Source organism: Vipera berus (assembly GCF_964194415.1).
Source record: "Vipera berus genome assembly, chromosome: Z".
In the NCBI taxonomy this organism is placed as follows: domain Eukaryota; kingdom Metazoa; phylum Chordata; class Lepidosauria; order Squamata; family Viperidae; genus Vipera; species Vipera berus.
Window position 1 is genome coordinate 16,128,135 of NC_138205.1, and position 17,270 is coordinate 16,145,404.

A 17,270-nucleotide genomic window follows, 5' to 3' on the forward strand; every position below is an offset into this window, starting at 1 on the left:
ATGACCAGATGAGCTAAGCCTACTTTATTGTAAGGCTACGTTAACAGAATCTTGCTACTTTGAAAGTACAAGTCTCCTGCTGTTTCTTTTCCCATCCTTAAGGGAGAGGCTCTTCTGAGTCTCTTTCTCCGCCCATTATGCAGCTCTGGACTATACCCTCTCTTATCCGATCACTTCCTAGGCAACATCTCTTCTTTCCATCTCCCAAGGTCATTCTCATATACCAATAGTTCTGCAGCCCTGCTGCTGAAGCTGTGGGCAGCTATTTTGTGGAGCTATCTATCTTGCAGACCTGCAATCTGCTTGGGAAAGGAAACAGCCGCTCTTCAACTACTGCCAACACTCCCAGGTAAAACCAGACAGGAAACAGGACTAGATGAACTAAGTCTACTTTACTGTAAGACTACACTAACAGAAGTCCAAAAGTACAGTCTTCCCACCTGCCACTTTTAACTGCTTGATCCATTAAGTTAGGTCCTTCCTCAGTTTCTTCCTTCAACTCCTAAAGCGACTGAAGGCTCCTGCCCCTCTTATCCGATTTGTTTCCTAGGCAGGATCGCTCTGGTCTTTTCCCAGGCTCACCCGTGCATTCCATTGCAGCAGAGGTAGGGAACGATGGCCCCTTTTATGACTTTTGGACTTCGACTTCCAGAATTCCTGAGCCAGCATAGAGGGGCTCAGGAATTCTGGGAATTGAAGTCCACAAGTCATTAAAGGGTCATCGTTCCCCACTCCTGCATTACAGCAACCTCTATACTGGGTGTGCGGGGGTGGTCTTTTTGGTGCTGGAAAAACAGGAACTCCTGCTTTCCCCCCTTTTTTTTTCCTCCCCAGAAGGGAGAATGGCTCTTTTGTAGCCATTTCCCTGATCCCAGGAAGCGATGACACCGTGTGAACGGGAAACTGACCAAAAGCAGCAGCAGAAGTAAGCCAAGAATGAATCCTTGCTGGCAGACCTCTAATCTCACCAGCTTCCTGGAATCTGAAAACTAATAGAAGATCTAGTCTTCTGTGGCCAGGAACTGATGCCAAATGAGGTCTTCCCCCCACCCCTTTCTGCATTTGAGGACAGAACCCCCAATTTGGATTCACTGTGTAGGCAGAATATGGGTTGCAGACATCCTCATCACTTTACATCATCATTCTTTTCTGCCAGCTCCTACGCTGGGGAAAGGCTCTTTCCTTGCTGCCCCGTGGCTGTGTTCTAAAAAGATTTACTGGCAAGGCCACTTAGGAAGCCAGCCTCCAGAGGACAAAGTGGAGAAAGAGTTCTTGCTAATGGAAAAACTGTTCTGTACCAGCCTGCTACCGGCCCTGAAGAAAAGGCAGGGACAACCCCTTTTACAAGAAGGCAAGAGGCTGGAATTACGCCTGCCAAATTTATTGCTACAAAAACAAATAGAACAAAACACAAACCAAGAAACAGGAGCTTTTCAAGCGGTTGCCTTCAGCAAACCAGCCCTCCCACGCATTCCCCCTTAAATACAGTTCAGGTGTGGCTTCTCTCTGCCTCCTTCCGAGGAGCCCCATTGCCTTCCTCTGTTTACTCCTGATTGACTGCCTCCTGCGTCGGGCGTCCTTGAACAGGGCCAGCTGTGGGTCATCTTCATCCACGCTGTCAGGCTCACACAGCTGGGTCTGCGTCGTGACCAGGTGAGAGGGGCCTGGCTGAGGGCTCTCATCAAGCTGTCCAACCCCCTCAGCAAGCTCTTCAACACCCCCCTCCTCCTCCTCCTCCGAGTCATCCGACCCAACTGCCGAATCCACAGGCTGACCCTGAATCACAACAAAAACAACCTATGCCCCACACTCCCTTGGGCAGCTGTGATGCCAATCGCAGAACTAACGTTTCAGCATTTGGAAAAAAAACAAAGTTGTAAAATGGGGCAAAACTCATTTAACAACTGTCTCGCTCAGCAATAGAAATTTTGGGCTCAAATTAGTCGAGGACTGTCTCTGACATAGGAGGCTTTTAAAAATGTAATTTCTTTATTTCTAAGAAGGGAGGATAGCATCAAATTAAACGGGGTAACAGGCCCGGCTGCCTGCAAAGTGCAGGGCCCCCTGTTGTCCAGTGTACACGTAACAGAAATGGAAAAACATTCCTTAAATCCCATTAATAATGCAATCTCCCTGTGCTATTCATATAACCAGTTTTCGTTCTGTCAGTTAATATATCGATCATAATAGGCCTGTGTCTCAGGATTTTGCATCCCAAGCCACACAACACAGATCTCCACCATCAGCCCACCCCACCCCCTCAATTGACAGCTGGAATTATTTCTGGGTGAAGGTGAGCAGCTTTTAGTCCTCCGCATGTCTTGCTCTCTACCTTGGGTGCTTGCCAGTCCATCGGAGAAAAGACTTTGTGTTCCAAAACTCCGTTCATCATAGAGTAAAATCACCTCTTCAGCACCCGCGTCATCTGCATTCTGGATCAGCTCCTTTGAGAAGAAGCAGAAAATCAGAGGGCAGATTCAGGTAGACGCCGAAGCCAACAAACATTAAGTAAGCTGTGCCTTTACAGATACACCATCCTTTAAAGCTCATCAGAGATGAAGTGCTAGCTATCCCTCCCTGACTCTCTGCCAAAGGACTTGGGATTTCCTGGGACTTCCTTTGCAAGGTTTTAGTCCTCATCTCTCCATCTCCCTTCAGTTTCAATCCGCAAGAGTTCCTCACTGTGATACACACAAATGACTAAATGTGCAGTTTTTTATTATTATTATTTTATTATTTTAATCCCATTTATATCCCGCCCTTCTCCGAAGACTCAGGGCGGCTTACAATCTAAGCACAAATCAATGTGCTTAGCAATAGCCTTCATTCTATGTATATGCCTGCTTTATTAGGGCTTTCGCCCCCCCCAAGCGGCATTATTACTAAGTCAGCTTATTGCCCCCAACAATCTGGGTCCTCATTTTACCTACCTCGGAAGGATGGAAGGCTGAGTCAACCTTGAGCCTGGTGGGATGCGAACCTGCACTAATTGCAGGCAGCTGGTGTTACTTAAGGAGGCATTAGCCCACTGCTCCACCAAGGCTCAGTTGACATGTAAGTGTATTTACTTGTGTACAGACACTCCCTATTCTCTGGAATGCTCATCTAGTGCTGGGATGAGTAGCAACAAGAGAATTAATGTTTGTATTTACATTCATTGGATAGGAAGGGATTACAAGAGAGTAAGCAGGCACACAATAGTTAATATGCACTAAATGCAATATGATGGTGCTCAGGACTACACAGACCCATGTATTCTTTGTGTGTCTGCTTACTCTCATGTAATCCCTTCCTCTCCAATTCTCAAGGGGAAGGGAGAAAAACAGGTCAGGATAATGCATACTGATTATAATGGTGATCATGTGAATGAAAATGCTGTAAAGATTGTAAAAGTGGTTATTGGTTGTAAAGTTATTGTTCAGCACTTCTAAGGAATGAAGAAGATAGTGGGTGGGGTCTACCTGTACATTATTATATGATTAAATGAAATAGGTATATGAAACTATATCTAACACAAATGGCTTCCATCCCCAAAACACCAAATTTCCCTACAGTGTTGAGGGTGGGAACTGTAGTTGTCAACATTTCCTTTAGCATGAAGAACCCAACAGTTCTAAAATCCCAGAATTCCTGGTGTAAACAAAATGTACAATTTTCAGGAGTCTGCCCACCCCTTCTTCATATGCATTTCATTCCCTCAATAGTTTCCAAATAATTTTATAAGGTAAGTTGAAATAATACATAGATTAAAAGAGATAATTATGTATGTTTACTCAGCAGTCCCAAGTTATCCAGATTACCTAAATTACCATCAAGCTAGTTACTTATGTTCATATATCTTTTTTAAACAAAAAGTTCTGATTTTTTATACAGGATGTGTATGCATGGATACACACACACACACACATTTTCCTTACTTTTAGTTCATGTAGAAAACAAAACTGCTCCTTAGATATTGCTGATAAAATGTGCAATATTCTCAAATTAAGAACCATGTTCCTTGCAACAAAATGTAATATGATAAGCAGCTATATAAATGTGATGAATTAATGAATCAATGAATGAAGAAACAAGCAAAGCAGCTAGAGTCTATTCCTATGTCAATATTTCCAAAGACAAAAAAAAATCCAGCGTTTAACTCTTACAAACCCACCTTTAATATCTGCCCTCCATCTGGGTATTTGCGAAGGATACCCTGCAAATACTTGAGGATGGGAGGCGGTTTCTGCCGAAAGCCCTTCCTGAAAGACAGACAAACTTCAATACAGGGCATAAGGACCTTCTAATAGCCAACTTCCAGCAACGCCTGTTCAGATACATTGTGTAGCTACTCCATCTATCTAACACCAGAACGGGAGTTTGTGACCTTGCAGAAGTTACAAGAAACAATAGTTCTAAACTTCTTTTACTGCTGTCAATTCTGTGTGTGTGTGGGGGGGGGAACACTGGGACCTGCAGTTTAGTAACATCTTGAGGATGCCAGGTTTTCAGTCATTGTTTCTAAGGGGGCTGGGGAGGAGGGGGAGGGATCCTGCCTTAAAAAAAGCCAGAAGTACAAGAAGACAGGATGATACAGGCAGTTCTTGACTTACAGCCATTCATTTAGCAATCATTCAAAGTTACAACGTCATTGTAAAATGTGACTTGGGACCCATCCTTGAACTTACACACTTTGCAGGATCCCTACTGCCATAGGATAAAAATTCAGGCACTTGCAACAAACATGTACTTACAGTGGTTGCAGCATCCCAGTGTGATCATAGTGCTATTCGCAGCTTTCCCATCCAGCCTCCAATAAGCAAAGCCAAAGGGGGAAGCGGGATTTGCTTAATGAAGGCGTGATCAGTTAACAACTGCAGTGACTTGCTTAACAACTGTGGCAAAAAAGGTTATTAAATTGGGTATGACTCATTTAACAACTGCCTTGCACAGTAAGAAAAATGCTGGTCCCAATTGTAGTCCTTAAGTTGAAGACTACCTGTACAAATACAACACCCCATAAAATTATACGAGCCAGGGAAGATAATTCACAATTAAAATTTTGTCCAGAAATTACCCATAGATTTAAATTTTAAATTACTGGCTCTGTCAATAGTTTTCTTCACTGCACAGCAGGCAAGTTTTACCACATAGATTTAATAGCTCTGGTTTACACGGTTGTATTCATACAACACATTAAGCCAATAACAAATCATATTCTGGCCACATTTAGCCCATCACCATTTCTCTCTCAGCCCATGTTCGCACAAAGCGATTCCAAGGCTGGAACAAAGGGATTAGGAGTGAGATGGGCCCTCTCTAAATTTGATAAATAAATTGATCAAATGGACCTCTGATCTGTGGGACAATTCAATCTGATTTCCCATAAGCCTTGGGCATGGCCTCCAGTGGCCCTCTATTGCCAAATTATAATATTTAATTGAATAGAAGGTAATATTAGCTACTATAGCTGGACACACACTGAAAAAAAGTGCTTTGAATATTATTATATCTGCCCCAAATATACTTACTAAACTGAGCCAGATTATAACCCGGCTCTCTCTCCTTGCTCCTACTCCAACTATTTCACTATCCCAGCTTGTGCTGAGGATAAGCTGGGATCTGAAGCCTTCCTCCCCAAGTGTGTGTGTGCATGTACATCACACAACATCTCCTTTATGGGAATATAATGTCACGTTCATGTTTCTCTTGGAAAGTTATATGCAACTCTCTATGTACGGACAAACATGCACAAGCTGTGCATTGATGTAAACACTCTACTGTAGTTCAATGTTTCAACCATTACACCTGCTCTCATTTGGTTGGGATTGCCATTTTTACAATCCCCAGCCATAATCCTTCTGCCTTCTCTCTCACACACAAACACACACACACACAAATCCTTACTTTTTCTTCTCCTTTTGAGACATTCTTCAACCTGCAGGAATAAGAAAGAAATGTATAAAAATGAAATACAGGCATAACATACAGTTGCAAGAAAAAGTATGTGAACCCTTTGGGATTACGTGGAGTTTTGCATGAATTGGCCATAAAATGCGCTCTAAACGTCATGTAAGTCACAACAATAGAAAAACACAGTCTGCTTAAAATAATACTACACAAACATTAGCTGTTGTCATGTTTTAATTGAACATAAGATGGAAACATTCACAGTGCAGGGTGGAAAAAGTACGTGAACCCCTAGCCTAATGACTTCTCCAAGAGCTAATTGGAGCCAGGAGTGAGCCAACCTTGACTCCAACCAGTGTGATGATATTGGATGTGTTGCTGACAGCTGTCCTGCCCTTTAAAAACACACACCTGTTTTGGGTTTACTGGTTTCAAGAAGCACTGTCTGATGTGAACCATGCCTCGCAGAAAAGAGTTCTCAGAAGAAATTAAAAGAACCCATAAAGTCCTGTGCCAAGTTTCTGCCCGAAGCGATGCTCCCCAAACTGTTCCGATCGAGCGATCCAGAGCTAGGATCGTATTCTCGGATTGAAGTAACGGGGAGATGGGATCCTATGGGCTGGATCGCATCCTGCCCTGCTTTTTTGAACCCTTCTAGCCCCCTTTTCTCTTTACCTCCCCTCCCCGCCCCCCGAAAACCAGGCACGCTGGTCCCCATCAATACCTACGCGCCACTCCCGGTCTTCAGGCTGCCGCTTCTCCAGAGGAAAAGATGCAAATGGCTGCTCCACGCCTTCTCCGCCCAATCAGCAGAGTGCCGGCAGCGGAGGCGTCTGCATGCGCTTTAATAGCCGGCTGCCTTTCCTCCCGGGGAAATGGAAACCGAAAGTGATCCTGGCGGCGGAGGAGAATGGGAAGTGAGAGCGAGAGGGTCACAGAGGTGGCCAAGAGCTGTAAAATCTGGGGCGAAAGCTTGTTTTCTTCAGGGGAAAGCGCGGAGGGCTGGACTCCTGCTTGAGCGGAATGCCCACGGCTTCTTTACTCAAGGTGTAAGCTTCAGGGACTTAAGTGGGAGTTACTCCTAAGTAGGTAGGTATGTGTAAAGCATTGCAAGCCCCAAAGTGCGGTTCTGTTCAGGAGGAGACTTTCCGCTGGGAAACCTCACCCGTCCAGAAGCGTCCTAAAACCTGCGTGTTCGGTTTTATCTTGACCAGACCCAAAAGCCAGATCTGTCCATCGCTGAAACATCTTGATTGGCGGGCATGAGGTTGGGAATGGCCCTGGGAGATGCTGCATTCACACAACAACGTGCTAAAGTAAAACTTTTAGAGAAGATGGAAAGAGTCGCACTGCGGCGAGATGGGTGGCAAACAAATTTAATCAATAAAAATAAAATAATTTATTCGGAAAGGCAGTTCATTCCTTACTGGTTCATTCCATCCTTCAGAGGTGGGTAAAGGGAGGACCCAGCTTGATGGGGGCAATATGGGGATTCTGTAAACTGCTTAGGGCTGTAAAACATTGTGAAGTGGTATGTAAGTCTAAGTCAGGGGTGTCAAATTCTCAGCGTCACGTGACGTGTCGCGACATATTGTGACTTTTTTTTCCTTTGCCGGCAATGGGGTGGACGTGGTTTGGGCATGAGGCATCCGGTCCGCCTGCTGGCAGTTTAACACCCCCTGGTCTAAGTGCTATTGCTAGGATTCGGTAAGGCTGATTGGATTGCAGGAATGAAAAGGGTTCCAGAGCTACGGATCCTAGCAGCTCCAGCAGCAGGGGCAATGGAGGGGGATTCTGGGAGGCCGCAACTTCCTCACTTCTAGAAGGGAGCCAGGGTAGGGCTAGACAGAGCTCTTCATGTCTATCCTAAGTTAACGTGATGTCTTCCCATGCACTTTGGAACTGCAGGATAGATAGTCCTTGAGTTACAGCCATCCATTTAGCAGTCGTTCAAAGTTAAAACAGCCCTGAAAAAAGTGACTTAAAACCAGTCCTCACACTTAACAACCATTGCAGGTTTCCCATTTGGGAAATTTGGGCATTTGGCAACCAGCATGTATTTATGATGGCTGCAGCATCCTGGGACCACGTGATCGCCATATGTGACCTTCCCAGCCAGATTCTGACAAGCAAAGCAAAGGGGGAAGCTGCATTCACTTAATGTCTGCGTGATTCACTTAACAATCATGGCGAAAAAGATTATAAAATTGGGCACGACTTGTTTAACCTCCTCACTTAGCAACAGAAATTCTGGACCCAATTGACTGTAAGTTGAGGACCTTGTATTGAAGTTTGATATCTGAATACTCAGAACAGGGTTTTTCCAAACGGTGAGGTCTACCTCTTCGTCGATGCAGAGTCCCGGGAAGGTGTGAGGAACCTTTCAATGGCATCAATCCATCTTTCCCAAAGTCTCATGGTATTGTTTTCATTAGAGTGTCTGTAGCTCAGGGTTGAACTGTGAGGGGTCCTTGGTGCTCTCTGAGCTTGGTTCTTTTCTTGCAGGTGTTTCATTATTACTCAACTAGGTAACACCTTCATGGGCAAAAAAAAAAAATAACCATGCTCATAGAGCACCAAGGCTCATTGTCTCCATTTTGGTGTGTGGCTTTGTAGGGAAGGTATATATTTTTTATTTTTATTTTAATTCCATTTATATCCCGCCCTTCTCCGAAGACTCATGGCGGCTTACAAGCTTAGCAGTAGCCTTCATTCTATGTATATGCCTGCTTATTAGGGCTTTCACACACACCCCCAAGCAGCATTATTACAAAGTCAGCTTATTGCCCCCAACAATCTGGGTCCTCATTTTACCTACTTCGGAAGGATGGAAGGCTGAGTCAACCTTGAGCCTGGTGGGACTCGAACCTGCACTAATTGCAGGCAGCTGGTATATACGTTAAAATTACAATAAAGGGAGATGTGATGGCGAAAAGCCTGATTTATTCTAACAATGTGGAATTGGTTATACTCCAATCTAGGATTCCTTAAGACCAGTCTTAATTGTAGCACACTAGTTAACTGTACACTAAATAATTCGTACAACTACAAATTACAGTACTAATTACTATCTTCACTAGAAACCAGAAACCTGGATTCCGTATATGTAGGGGTGTGGGTCTATACATATGTTGTATATAGTATGTTTTTGGTGTGTGTCATGTATGTGTTTCACTTTGAGAGCAGGCAACTAAATTTCATTTTTGATGTGTGCCGTTGTGCCCACAGTAAAAAATGACAATAAACATTATCTAAATAAAAAGTTCCACAAGCAAATTATCTTTACCTTAAAGAATCTTTTAATAGTATAGCATAGCTTCTGCACATACATGTTGGAAGCCAAGATCTGAATTCTCCTCCCATAAAGACATTGTATCAAAGCACAATTCCCTCCCTTATTTAAACATCATAAATCACATTCTCCAATTAGTTTAAAATGCAAACTTTCTCTCCCTTTGTCAACCTGCCAATTCTTCTCTTATTAGAAACAGTCTTGAGATACATTCTCCTTACTCCCCCCCAGCGTCCACTAATTCTAACTCTAAGAGTAACATACAGGTTAAAGAAAAAGGCTATATCTCCCTATGTTGTCAAGCAAGAACATCCAATGTTAGCAGCATTGACATCACACATATGATTATATGTACACACACACACACAAACACAAACACACACAGAGGTAGTCCTTGATTTATAACCACAGGCGACCCCAAAATTTCTGGTGCTAAGGCTAAGCAAGACAGTTGTTCAATGAATTTTGCCCCATTTTATTACCTGTCTTGCCAAAGTCGTTAACTATTGCAGTTGTTCATTTAGCAACATTTATTAAGTGAGTCTGGCTTCCCTATTGTCTTTGCTTGTCAGAAGGTTGCAAAAGGGGATCCCATGACCCTGGGACACTGCGACCGTCATAAATAAGAGTCAGTTGCCAAATATCTGACTTTGATCACATGACCATGGGGAGGCTTCAGCAGTCATAAGGGTGAAAAACAGTCATAAGTCATTTATTTCAGTGCGGTTTAACTTCAAATGGTCACCCAATGAACTGTTGTAACTCAAGGGCAACATGTGTATACACACACACACACACACACATATATATATATTTAACTGTAATGTTATTATATTATAGTACTGTATAGTCTTCTCCCAAATGTCTTTCAGTAGGAAAATGGCAATAAACTTCCTCAAATTTTCATGTGACTTCCTCTGCCTGAAATAAATTTCAGAATCTTTAGTTTTGTTTCTTTGTACCAGCCTTGAGAAATAGAAACCAAAATCAGCTTAACATTGTTGAGCAAAACCTTTTCCACAATCAACCTTTTTTTTTTAAAAAAAAACCCTAAAACCTCAACATTTTACATGAAGTCAGCCATTCCTGCCACTTGTTATCCTCTAACCAAGGGCTTCCCAAACGGGGGTGGGAAAACTTGGGTTTTCAAAATTATAGTGTATGTGCATAATTCGTTGCCATTACTTTGAACTTTTCTAAGGGGTGCGAGAATAAATCAGAAGTGTTCTAGGGGTGCGGGGTATAGAAAAGGTTGGGAGCCGCTGTGGCTAGCCCAGGGGTGGGGGAACCCTGGGCTCTTTTATGACTTGTGGACTTCAACTCCCAGAATTCCTGAGCCAGCCAGCTCAGGAATTCTGGGAGTTGAAGTCCAGAAGACATAAAAGAGCCAAGGTTCCCCCACCCCTGGGCTAGCCTAGAGAAGAGAGTGAGCAGGGAAGAGAAGGGCATAGGAAAGAAAGAAGAGGAAGGCAAAACAAAGGAAAAGAGAAATAAGATCTTCCTAAATAATTCCACCTGGAAATAAGTATCTCTCACCATCCACGGTTGATCTATTCAGAGGTGGGATCAGGTGCAGCAGGAAAAAATGGAAGTGAAGTGACTAGATCTTCTTTCCACCCTTTGCGGCGCTTCTCATTTCAAGCTCAGAACTTCTTAGTGTAGCGATGTTGTCTCTCACTAATTGATTTTTCAATTTCATTTCCCTCTATATCATGGGTTTCAAACTCGCCGCATCACGTGACGTGTCTCGACATATCATGACTTTTTTTGCATTGCCAGTTCTGAGGTGGGTGCAGCCTCTGTATAATGCAACTGGCCCACGGGCCGGCAGTTTGACACCCCTACCCTATATGGATAGGGACGCGGTGGCTCAGTGGGTTAGGATGCTGAGCTTGTCGATCAGAAGGTTGGCAGTTTGGCGGATCGAATCCCGAGTGCCGCGTAGCAGAGTGAGTGCCTGTTACTTGTCCCAGCTTCTGCCAACCTAGCAGTTTGAAAGCAAGTAGAAAAATAGGGACCACTACGGTGGGAAGGTAACAGCGGTCCGTGCGCCTTTGACATCTAGTTATGCTGGCCACATGACCACAGAGACGTCCTCGGACAAGTGCTGGCTCTTCGGCTTTGAAACGGAGATGAGCACCGGCCCCTAGAGTTGGAAACGACTAGCATGCATGTGCGGGGGAACCTTTACCTTTACCTTTCCCTATATGGTCAAGAACCCTTCATGTTTCTTTTTCATTAGTCTCCACCAGCTGAACCTGGAGCTTTGAATCCAGGTTGTAAATAGCTTTTTGAGGGTCCATCATAACATCAAACTGTAAATTGAGAACTACCTGTATACCGGTAGTCCCAGTGGTGGGATTTAACTGGTTTGCAGAACCGGTAGCTAATTTTTTGTTCCCCAGGCCCAGAATGGACTTCCTGGAAATGGCATCTACACAGAGAACCGGTTGTTCACATATTTTGAATCCCACCATTGGGTAGTCCCACCATTTGAAGTTACAATAGCACTGACAAAAGTGACGTATGGCCAGTTTTCACACTTAAGACCGTTGCAGCATCCCCATGGTCATGTGAACAAAATTTGGGCACTTGGCAACTGGCATACATTGACGACAGTTGCAGCATCCCAGGATCATGTGATCACACCATTTGTAACCATCCTAGCCTGCTTCCAACAAGCAAAGTCACTGGGGGAACCTGGATTCACCTAACAACTGATTCACTTAACAGCTGTCATGGTTTGCTTAACAACTGTGGCAAAAAGGGTGGACAAATGGGCAAAGCTCAGTTAACAACTGCCTTGCTTAGCCATAGAAATTTTGAGCTCTGGGGTGGTTGTAATGCAAGGACTACCCGTATGAGCAGAATGGGGCAGAGATTTAGGTGGGAATGTGGAGCAGCTGCTGATAGCGCAGTGCAAGAAAATAAAGACTGAAAGAAGAATATAGGTAGTCCTCGACTTATGACAGACCCTCCCCCAAGCTATTTACAATCAGTTCTAAAATTCCAACTGATGCCCCTCCCCATGGTCAGATGGCTGTATTTTGGGTGCTTAGCAAATCAGCTCACATTATGGGCATTTACAACATCCTGCAATCGTGTGACTGCATTTTAAGGTTTTGTCCCCAAACAGCATTTGTTTAACAGCTGCAGTGTTCACTTAACAACCACAACAGTCATTTGACAACCACCACAAAAAAGGTTGCAAAAGTGGGGGGATGACCTGTTTTATGACCATCGTGATTTACAACCATGATGAGCAGGCTCCATTTTGGTTGTTAAGTCGAGGGCTAAAACAACACAGCTGGGGAAAAACAGGTGAGATTAAAGAAAGGTCATGTCTGTCCCAGAGGACTAGTATCTTGCAGGATAAGGATCAGAAAAGCTACAACCATTGGCGTGTTGGAAGAAAAGTCTTCATCGTGGTTCAGTCCAAGCTGGGAACAAACATGGCAACTGCTTTAGGAAGAAGGTTGTAGTTTATTGAAAAGTAGAACAGACAGGAAGAAGGCTGGCAGAAAAGAGAGTGAACACATGTAGGGAGTGGGTTTTTATACCCTCTGGAGCCTTTTGTTTGGAGCTGCTTCCTGTTCCTGTGGCATGAACTTTGACCTGAGTCTGAGTGTGTCCTTTGGCATCTGTGAGTTATTATGTCCCAAAGACCATATCCTGCTTCCCTGGTGCTGGGGCTAATGACTCTTAGAGTTTGGGTGAGGTGTGCAGATGTTAGGTGTCTTTGTCTTCTTAATCTCCTAGCTTCAACCTTCCTGATGGTTTACATCTGCATTTGTACAGAGCTGGCTTCTGCTTGGGGGAGGGAGACCTGGGGCTATCAAGAAAACCTGGGCATGCTTTTCTGCCTGATCAAGATCTTTTGAGGACATATATTTTCCTGCCCTTTTAATATTTCCTTCTCTGGGGAGCTGACTTCCCCCAGGTGTATTGTGCAAGACAGAACTACCACCTAAGTAAGATCTCAGGGTGATGGCTAGCCCCAGAAAAAACCCTGCAGGTAGATATTGGAGACTTCCAAAATCCTTACCAATTTGGGACCTCTAAGGTAACAGGAGGAATCATTACATTTATGAGTGGGGAGCAACTGCATATGTCCTTAATTAAATGTAAGATCTCAGAACATATTTTGCTTGGGTTCTTGTCCCATCCATCATGTTTTGGTTATATTTGATAATCAGAATGGCTATCGGCCCAGAAAATCCTGTGTGTTGATTTCAGGAAAACCTTTGAAGGAACAGTCCATGGGGGGGGGGGGGAAGGGGGTTTAAAGAAAAGAAGAGAAGGGAAGATGTGGGGAAATAGAGCAACTTGCTAATATTTCATGTTATTATCCCACTTCTATTATTTTTATAGATGACTCAAGGTGATGAACATACCTAATACTCTTTCTTCCTCCTACTACTGCAACGCTCTCTACATGGGGCTGCCCTTGAGGACCACTCGGAGGCTTCAGCTGGTGCAAAATGCAGCCGCGCGAGTTGTAATGGGGGTTTCCCATTACTCCCATGTAACACCTCTGCTCCGCGAGCTGCATTGGCTTCCAGTTGCCCTCTGGGTGAGATTCAAGGTGCTGGTGATGACCTATAAAGCCCTAAATGGCTTGGGTCCGGGATATTTGAGGGAACACCTCCTGCCGGCATCAAGCTCCCTTCGTCCTGTGCGCTTCCACAGGGAGGGCCTTCTCAGGGTGCCGCCGGTAAAAGAATGCCGCCGGATGACACCCAGGGGAAGGGCCTTCTCTGTGGGGGCGCCTGCCCTTTGGAACCAGCTGCCCGTGGAGCTTAGGACTGCCCCTGACCTTCGATCATTTCGCCGAGACCTGAAGACCTGGCTCTTCGAGCTTTCTGGCCCAGGCTGAGTTTTAATTGGGGGTTTTAACTGGGGTTTTATATTTTTTCAGGGACTTAGTTTAATCTTTTTAAATTGCTCTTAATTTTTGTATTGATGTTTTATATACCCTGTAAACCGCCCTGAGTCCTTCGGGAAAGGGCAGTATATAAATTCAATAAAATAAAAAAATAAAAATAAATACTTTCCTCACGACAGCAATCCTGTGAGAGGTGGGTTGGGCTGACCCAAAGTCACCCAGCTGGCTTTCATGCCTAAGGCAGAACTAGAACTGACAGTCTCCTGGTGATTGCCCCAAAGACACCCAGCCAATTTTCATGCCTAAGGAAGGTCTAGCACAGGGGTGTCAAACTCAATTTCATTGAGGGCCACATCAGCATTGCGGTTGCCCTCAGGGGGCCGGGTGGGTATGGCCAGGGTGGGCGTGGCCTACTGGGTGGGCGTGGCTAGAGTGTGTGTGGCCTACTGAGTGGGCGTGGCCAGCTCTACATCGTTCGCATGAAGGGTGCCTATGGGGGCCTGGGCAGGAGTGGGACAGATCTGAGGGTCTCTGGCAGGAGGAGGGTCTCTGGGCCAGGGCCAAGGCAGTGGGGGCTGTTCCCTCACTGTTTCCAGGATGGCTTCGCGTGCCACATGAAACCATTTTGCGGGCCGGATCCGGCCCCCGGGCCTTGTGTTTGACATGTCTGGTCTAGCACTCACAGTCTCCTGCTGTCTAGCCTGGTGCCTTGACCATTACACCAAATTTCCTTGTAATATTTTTTTCTCTTTCTTTTTTCTTCCTTTCTTAGATACATGGAATGTTACAAGATCAGGGTTAGCAAATGTAGAGATGGAGGTCAAGGATATGAAGGGACCGTGTGCAGAAAACTGCCTGCTTTAGTATCCTGTTATCCGCATGTCTATGAGCTCATTCCAATTAGCACTGCCAAGGACTGCCAGGAACCAGATGGATATGAGAGACTCTGCCCTGGCTGGGATGTTCCGATGTTCTTTAAGATTGACTAGGGAATACACCAATAAACAATGCTTTTGCTGTGCGTTATTTCCTGCTTGTTAAAACTGTATAAATACAATAAACTCTGCGTAGGCAGACAGACATTTTTGGACACCCTGCAATGACTGGTCTCTGAATCCGACAAACAAAGTGGCTATATTCTTTAATTTTAACCATTTGGCTTCCCAAGTAGAATTATGTGCTTCACTGAACCGCCTGCCTCCCACCCACCCCCCAAAAACACTTTTTTTTTTCCTGCTAACAGAAAGATGGGGCATGATTAGCCCTGACGCTCTTCCAACCTGGCACTTCCAGATCTGTTTTCCCACAACTCTTTTCATCCCTAGCTACCATATGCTGCCCTAGGCGAAGAGGCTGGAGCCTAACACACATTTGAAAGACATCAGCCTGGAGAAAGCTGCTTTTATGTCATAATAACTACTAATAATAACTACTTTCATCTTAGTCAAAAGAATTTTAGCTCCCAGAATTTCCCTGTAGTAGCTATGTTACATACCGCTTTAAGCAATGACTTTTCTAACCATGGTAAATTGATTAAACCACAATTGACTGGTTTAAGCCACAATGCTAATCTTCAAATATAGGCTACTATTGCTGGTGTATTGTGTGAAGCCAACAAAAGCCTTGGTGGAGCAGTGGGCTAATGCCTCCTTAAGTAACACCAGCTGCCTGCAATTAGTGCAGGTTCCTGTCCCACCAGGCTCAAGGTTGACTCAGCCTTCCATCCTTCCGGGGTAGGTAAAATGAGGACCAAGATTGTTTGGGGCAATAAGATGACTTTGTAAAAAATGCCGCTGGGGGGGGGCAAAAGCCCTAATAAGCAGGCATATACATAGAATGAAAGCTATTGCTAAGCACATTGATTTGTGCTTTAGATTGTAAGCCGCCCTGAGTCTTCGGAGAAGGGCGGGATATAAATGGGGTTTAAAAAAAGGGGGGGGGGGTGGGCCACAGGAAAAATAAAATGCAACTTGCACTCTGATGGTATAGACCAGGGGTAGGCAACCTTGGCTCTTTTATGACTCGTGGACTTCAACTCCCAGAATTCCTGAGCCAGCCATGCTGAGGGGAAAGGGAGAGGTTTCCAAGCTGAGCCATGCTGGCTCAGGAATTCTGGGAGTTGAAGTCCACCAGTCATAAAAGAGCCGAGGTTGCCTACCCCTGGTATAGACCCCTGCAACATTATACAGTTCTATTACAGGTAGTCCTCACCTAATATCTGTCCTGTTTAGGGATGTTCAAAGTTGTGATGGTGGGGGGGGGGGGAAAGAAACTTTACAACCAGTCCTCCCAATTGCAAACATCACAGTTGTCCCTGTGATCATGTGATTGCCATTTGCACACTTCACAGCTGGTTTCCGACAAGCTGAGTCAACTGAGAAGTTGTAGCCCCATGACGTCTTGCTCAACAACCCACAATGACTCACAACAACAAAATGAGAAGTGATATTGTAAGTCATTGCACTTAACAATGTTTAACAATAAAGTTGCTGGTCACTAAGGGAGAACTACCTGTAGATTTTACCCTTGTTCACCTTTTAAAGCTATAATGCTAAAGGTCTGTAGCCTTTTCTTCCCATCCTGATCAGATGCAGGTAGTCCTCCACTTACAACAGTTCATTTCGTGACCATTGAAAGTTACAAGACCACTAAAAAAAAGTGACTTATGACCATTTTTCACACTTACAGCCATTGCAGCATCCCCCTGGTCACGTGATCAGAATTCAAATATTTGGCAATTGAGTCATATTTATGATGGTTGCACTGTGTGTGTGTGTGTGTGTGTGTGTGTGTGTGTGTGTGTGTGTAGCTTGTGATCCCCTCTTGCGACTCATGGCAAAGTCTATGGGAAAGCTAGATTCACTTTGCAACTGTGTTATTAAGTTAACAATTGCAATTATTAACAACGCCAAAAAAGGTCATTAAAAAAGTCATAAAAGTAGCAAAGTGGCAAAAAAAAGTCATAAAAAGGGACAAAGTTCACTTAACTGTCTTGCTTAGGAACAAAATATTTGGGCTCAATTGTGGTTGTAAGTCAAGGAAGTACCTGTACACGCCATCATAATTTTCAGCTTTTCTTGTAGGGTTTTTTTTAAAAAAAGAATTAAACACATATTCTTATATCATTGTGTTTACTCTGAAAGTATTAAAGCAGGCTACTATAATTCAGAATCCAGGGGTAGGCAACCTTGGCTCTTTTATGAC

At 44.3% G+C, this 17,270-nt stretch overlaps 1 protein-coding gene across 2 annotated transcripts in view; it reads right to left on the reverse strand.

Annotated features, from left to right (window-relative positions):
- Positions 1-6,685, reverse strand: part of LOC308677733 (sacsin-like) — a 30,228-nt gene extending 23,543 nt beyond the window's left edge. Inside the window, exons 1-4 of one of the 2 annotated variants that reach the window (XM_081344388.1) lie at positions 6,614-6,685; positions 5,887-5,917; positions 4,154-4,241; positions 2,333-2,444 (exon numbers count right to left, since the gene is read on the reverse strand). In XM_081344388.1, coding sequence (XP_081200514.1) covers positions 2,333-2,444; positions 4,154-4,241; positions 5,887-5,909 — 223 coding nt within the window. In that variant the 5' untranslated portion in view covers positions 5,910-5,917; positions 6,614-6,685. The remainder of the gene's footprint in view (positions 1-2,332; positions 2,445-4,153; positions 4,242-5,886; positions 5,918-6,613) is intronic. The other variant, XM_081344387.1, reaches the window with a different exon arrangement.
- Between the last annotated feature and the right edge of the window lie 10,585 nt (positions 6,686-17,270).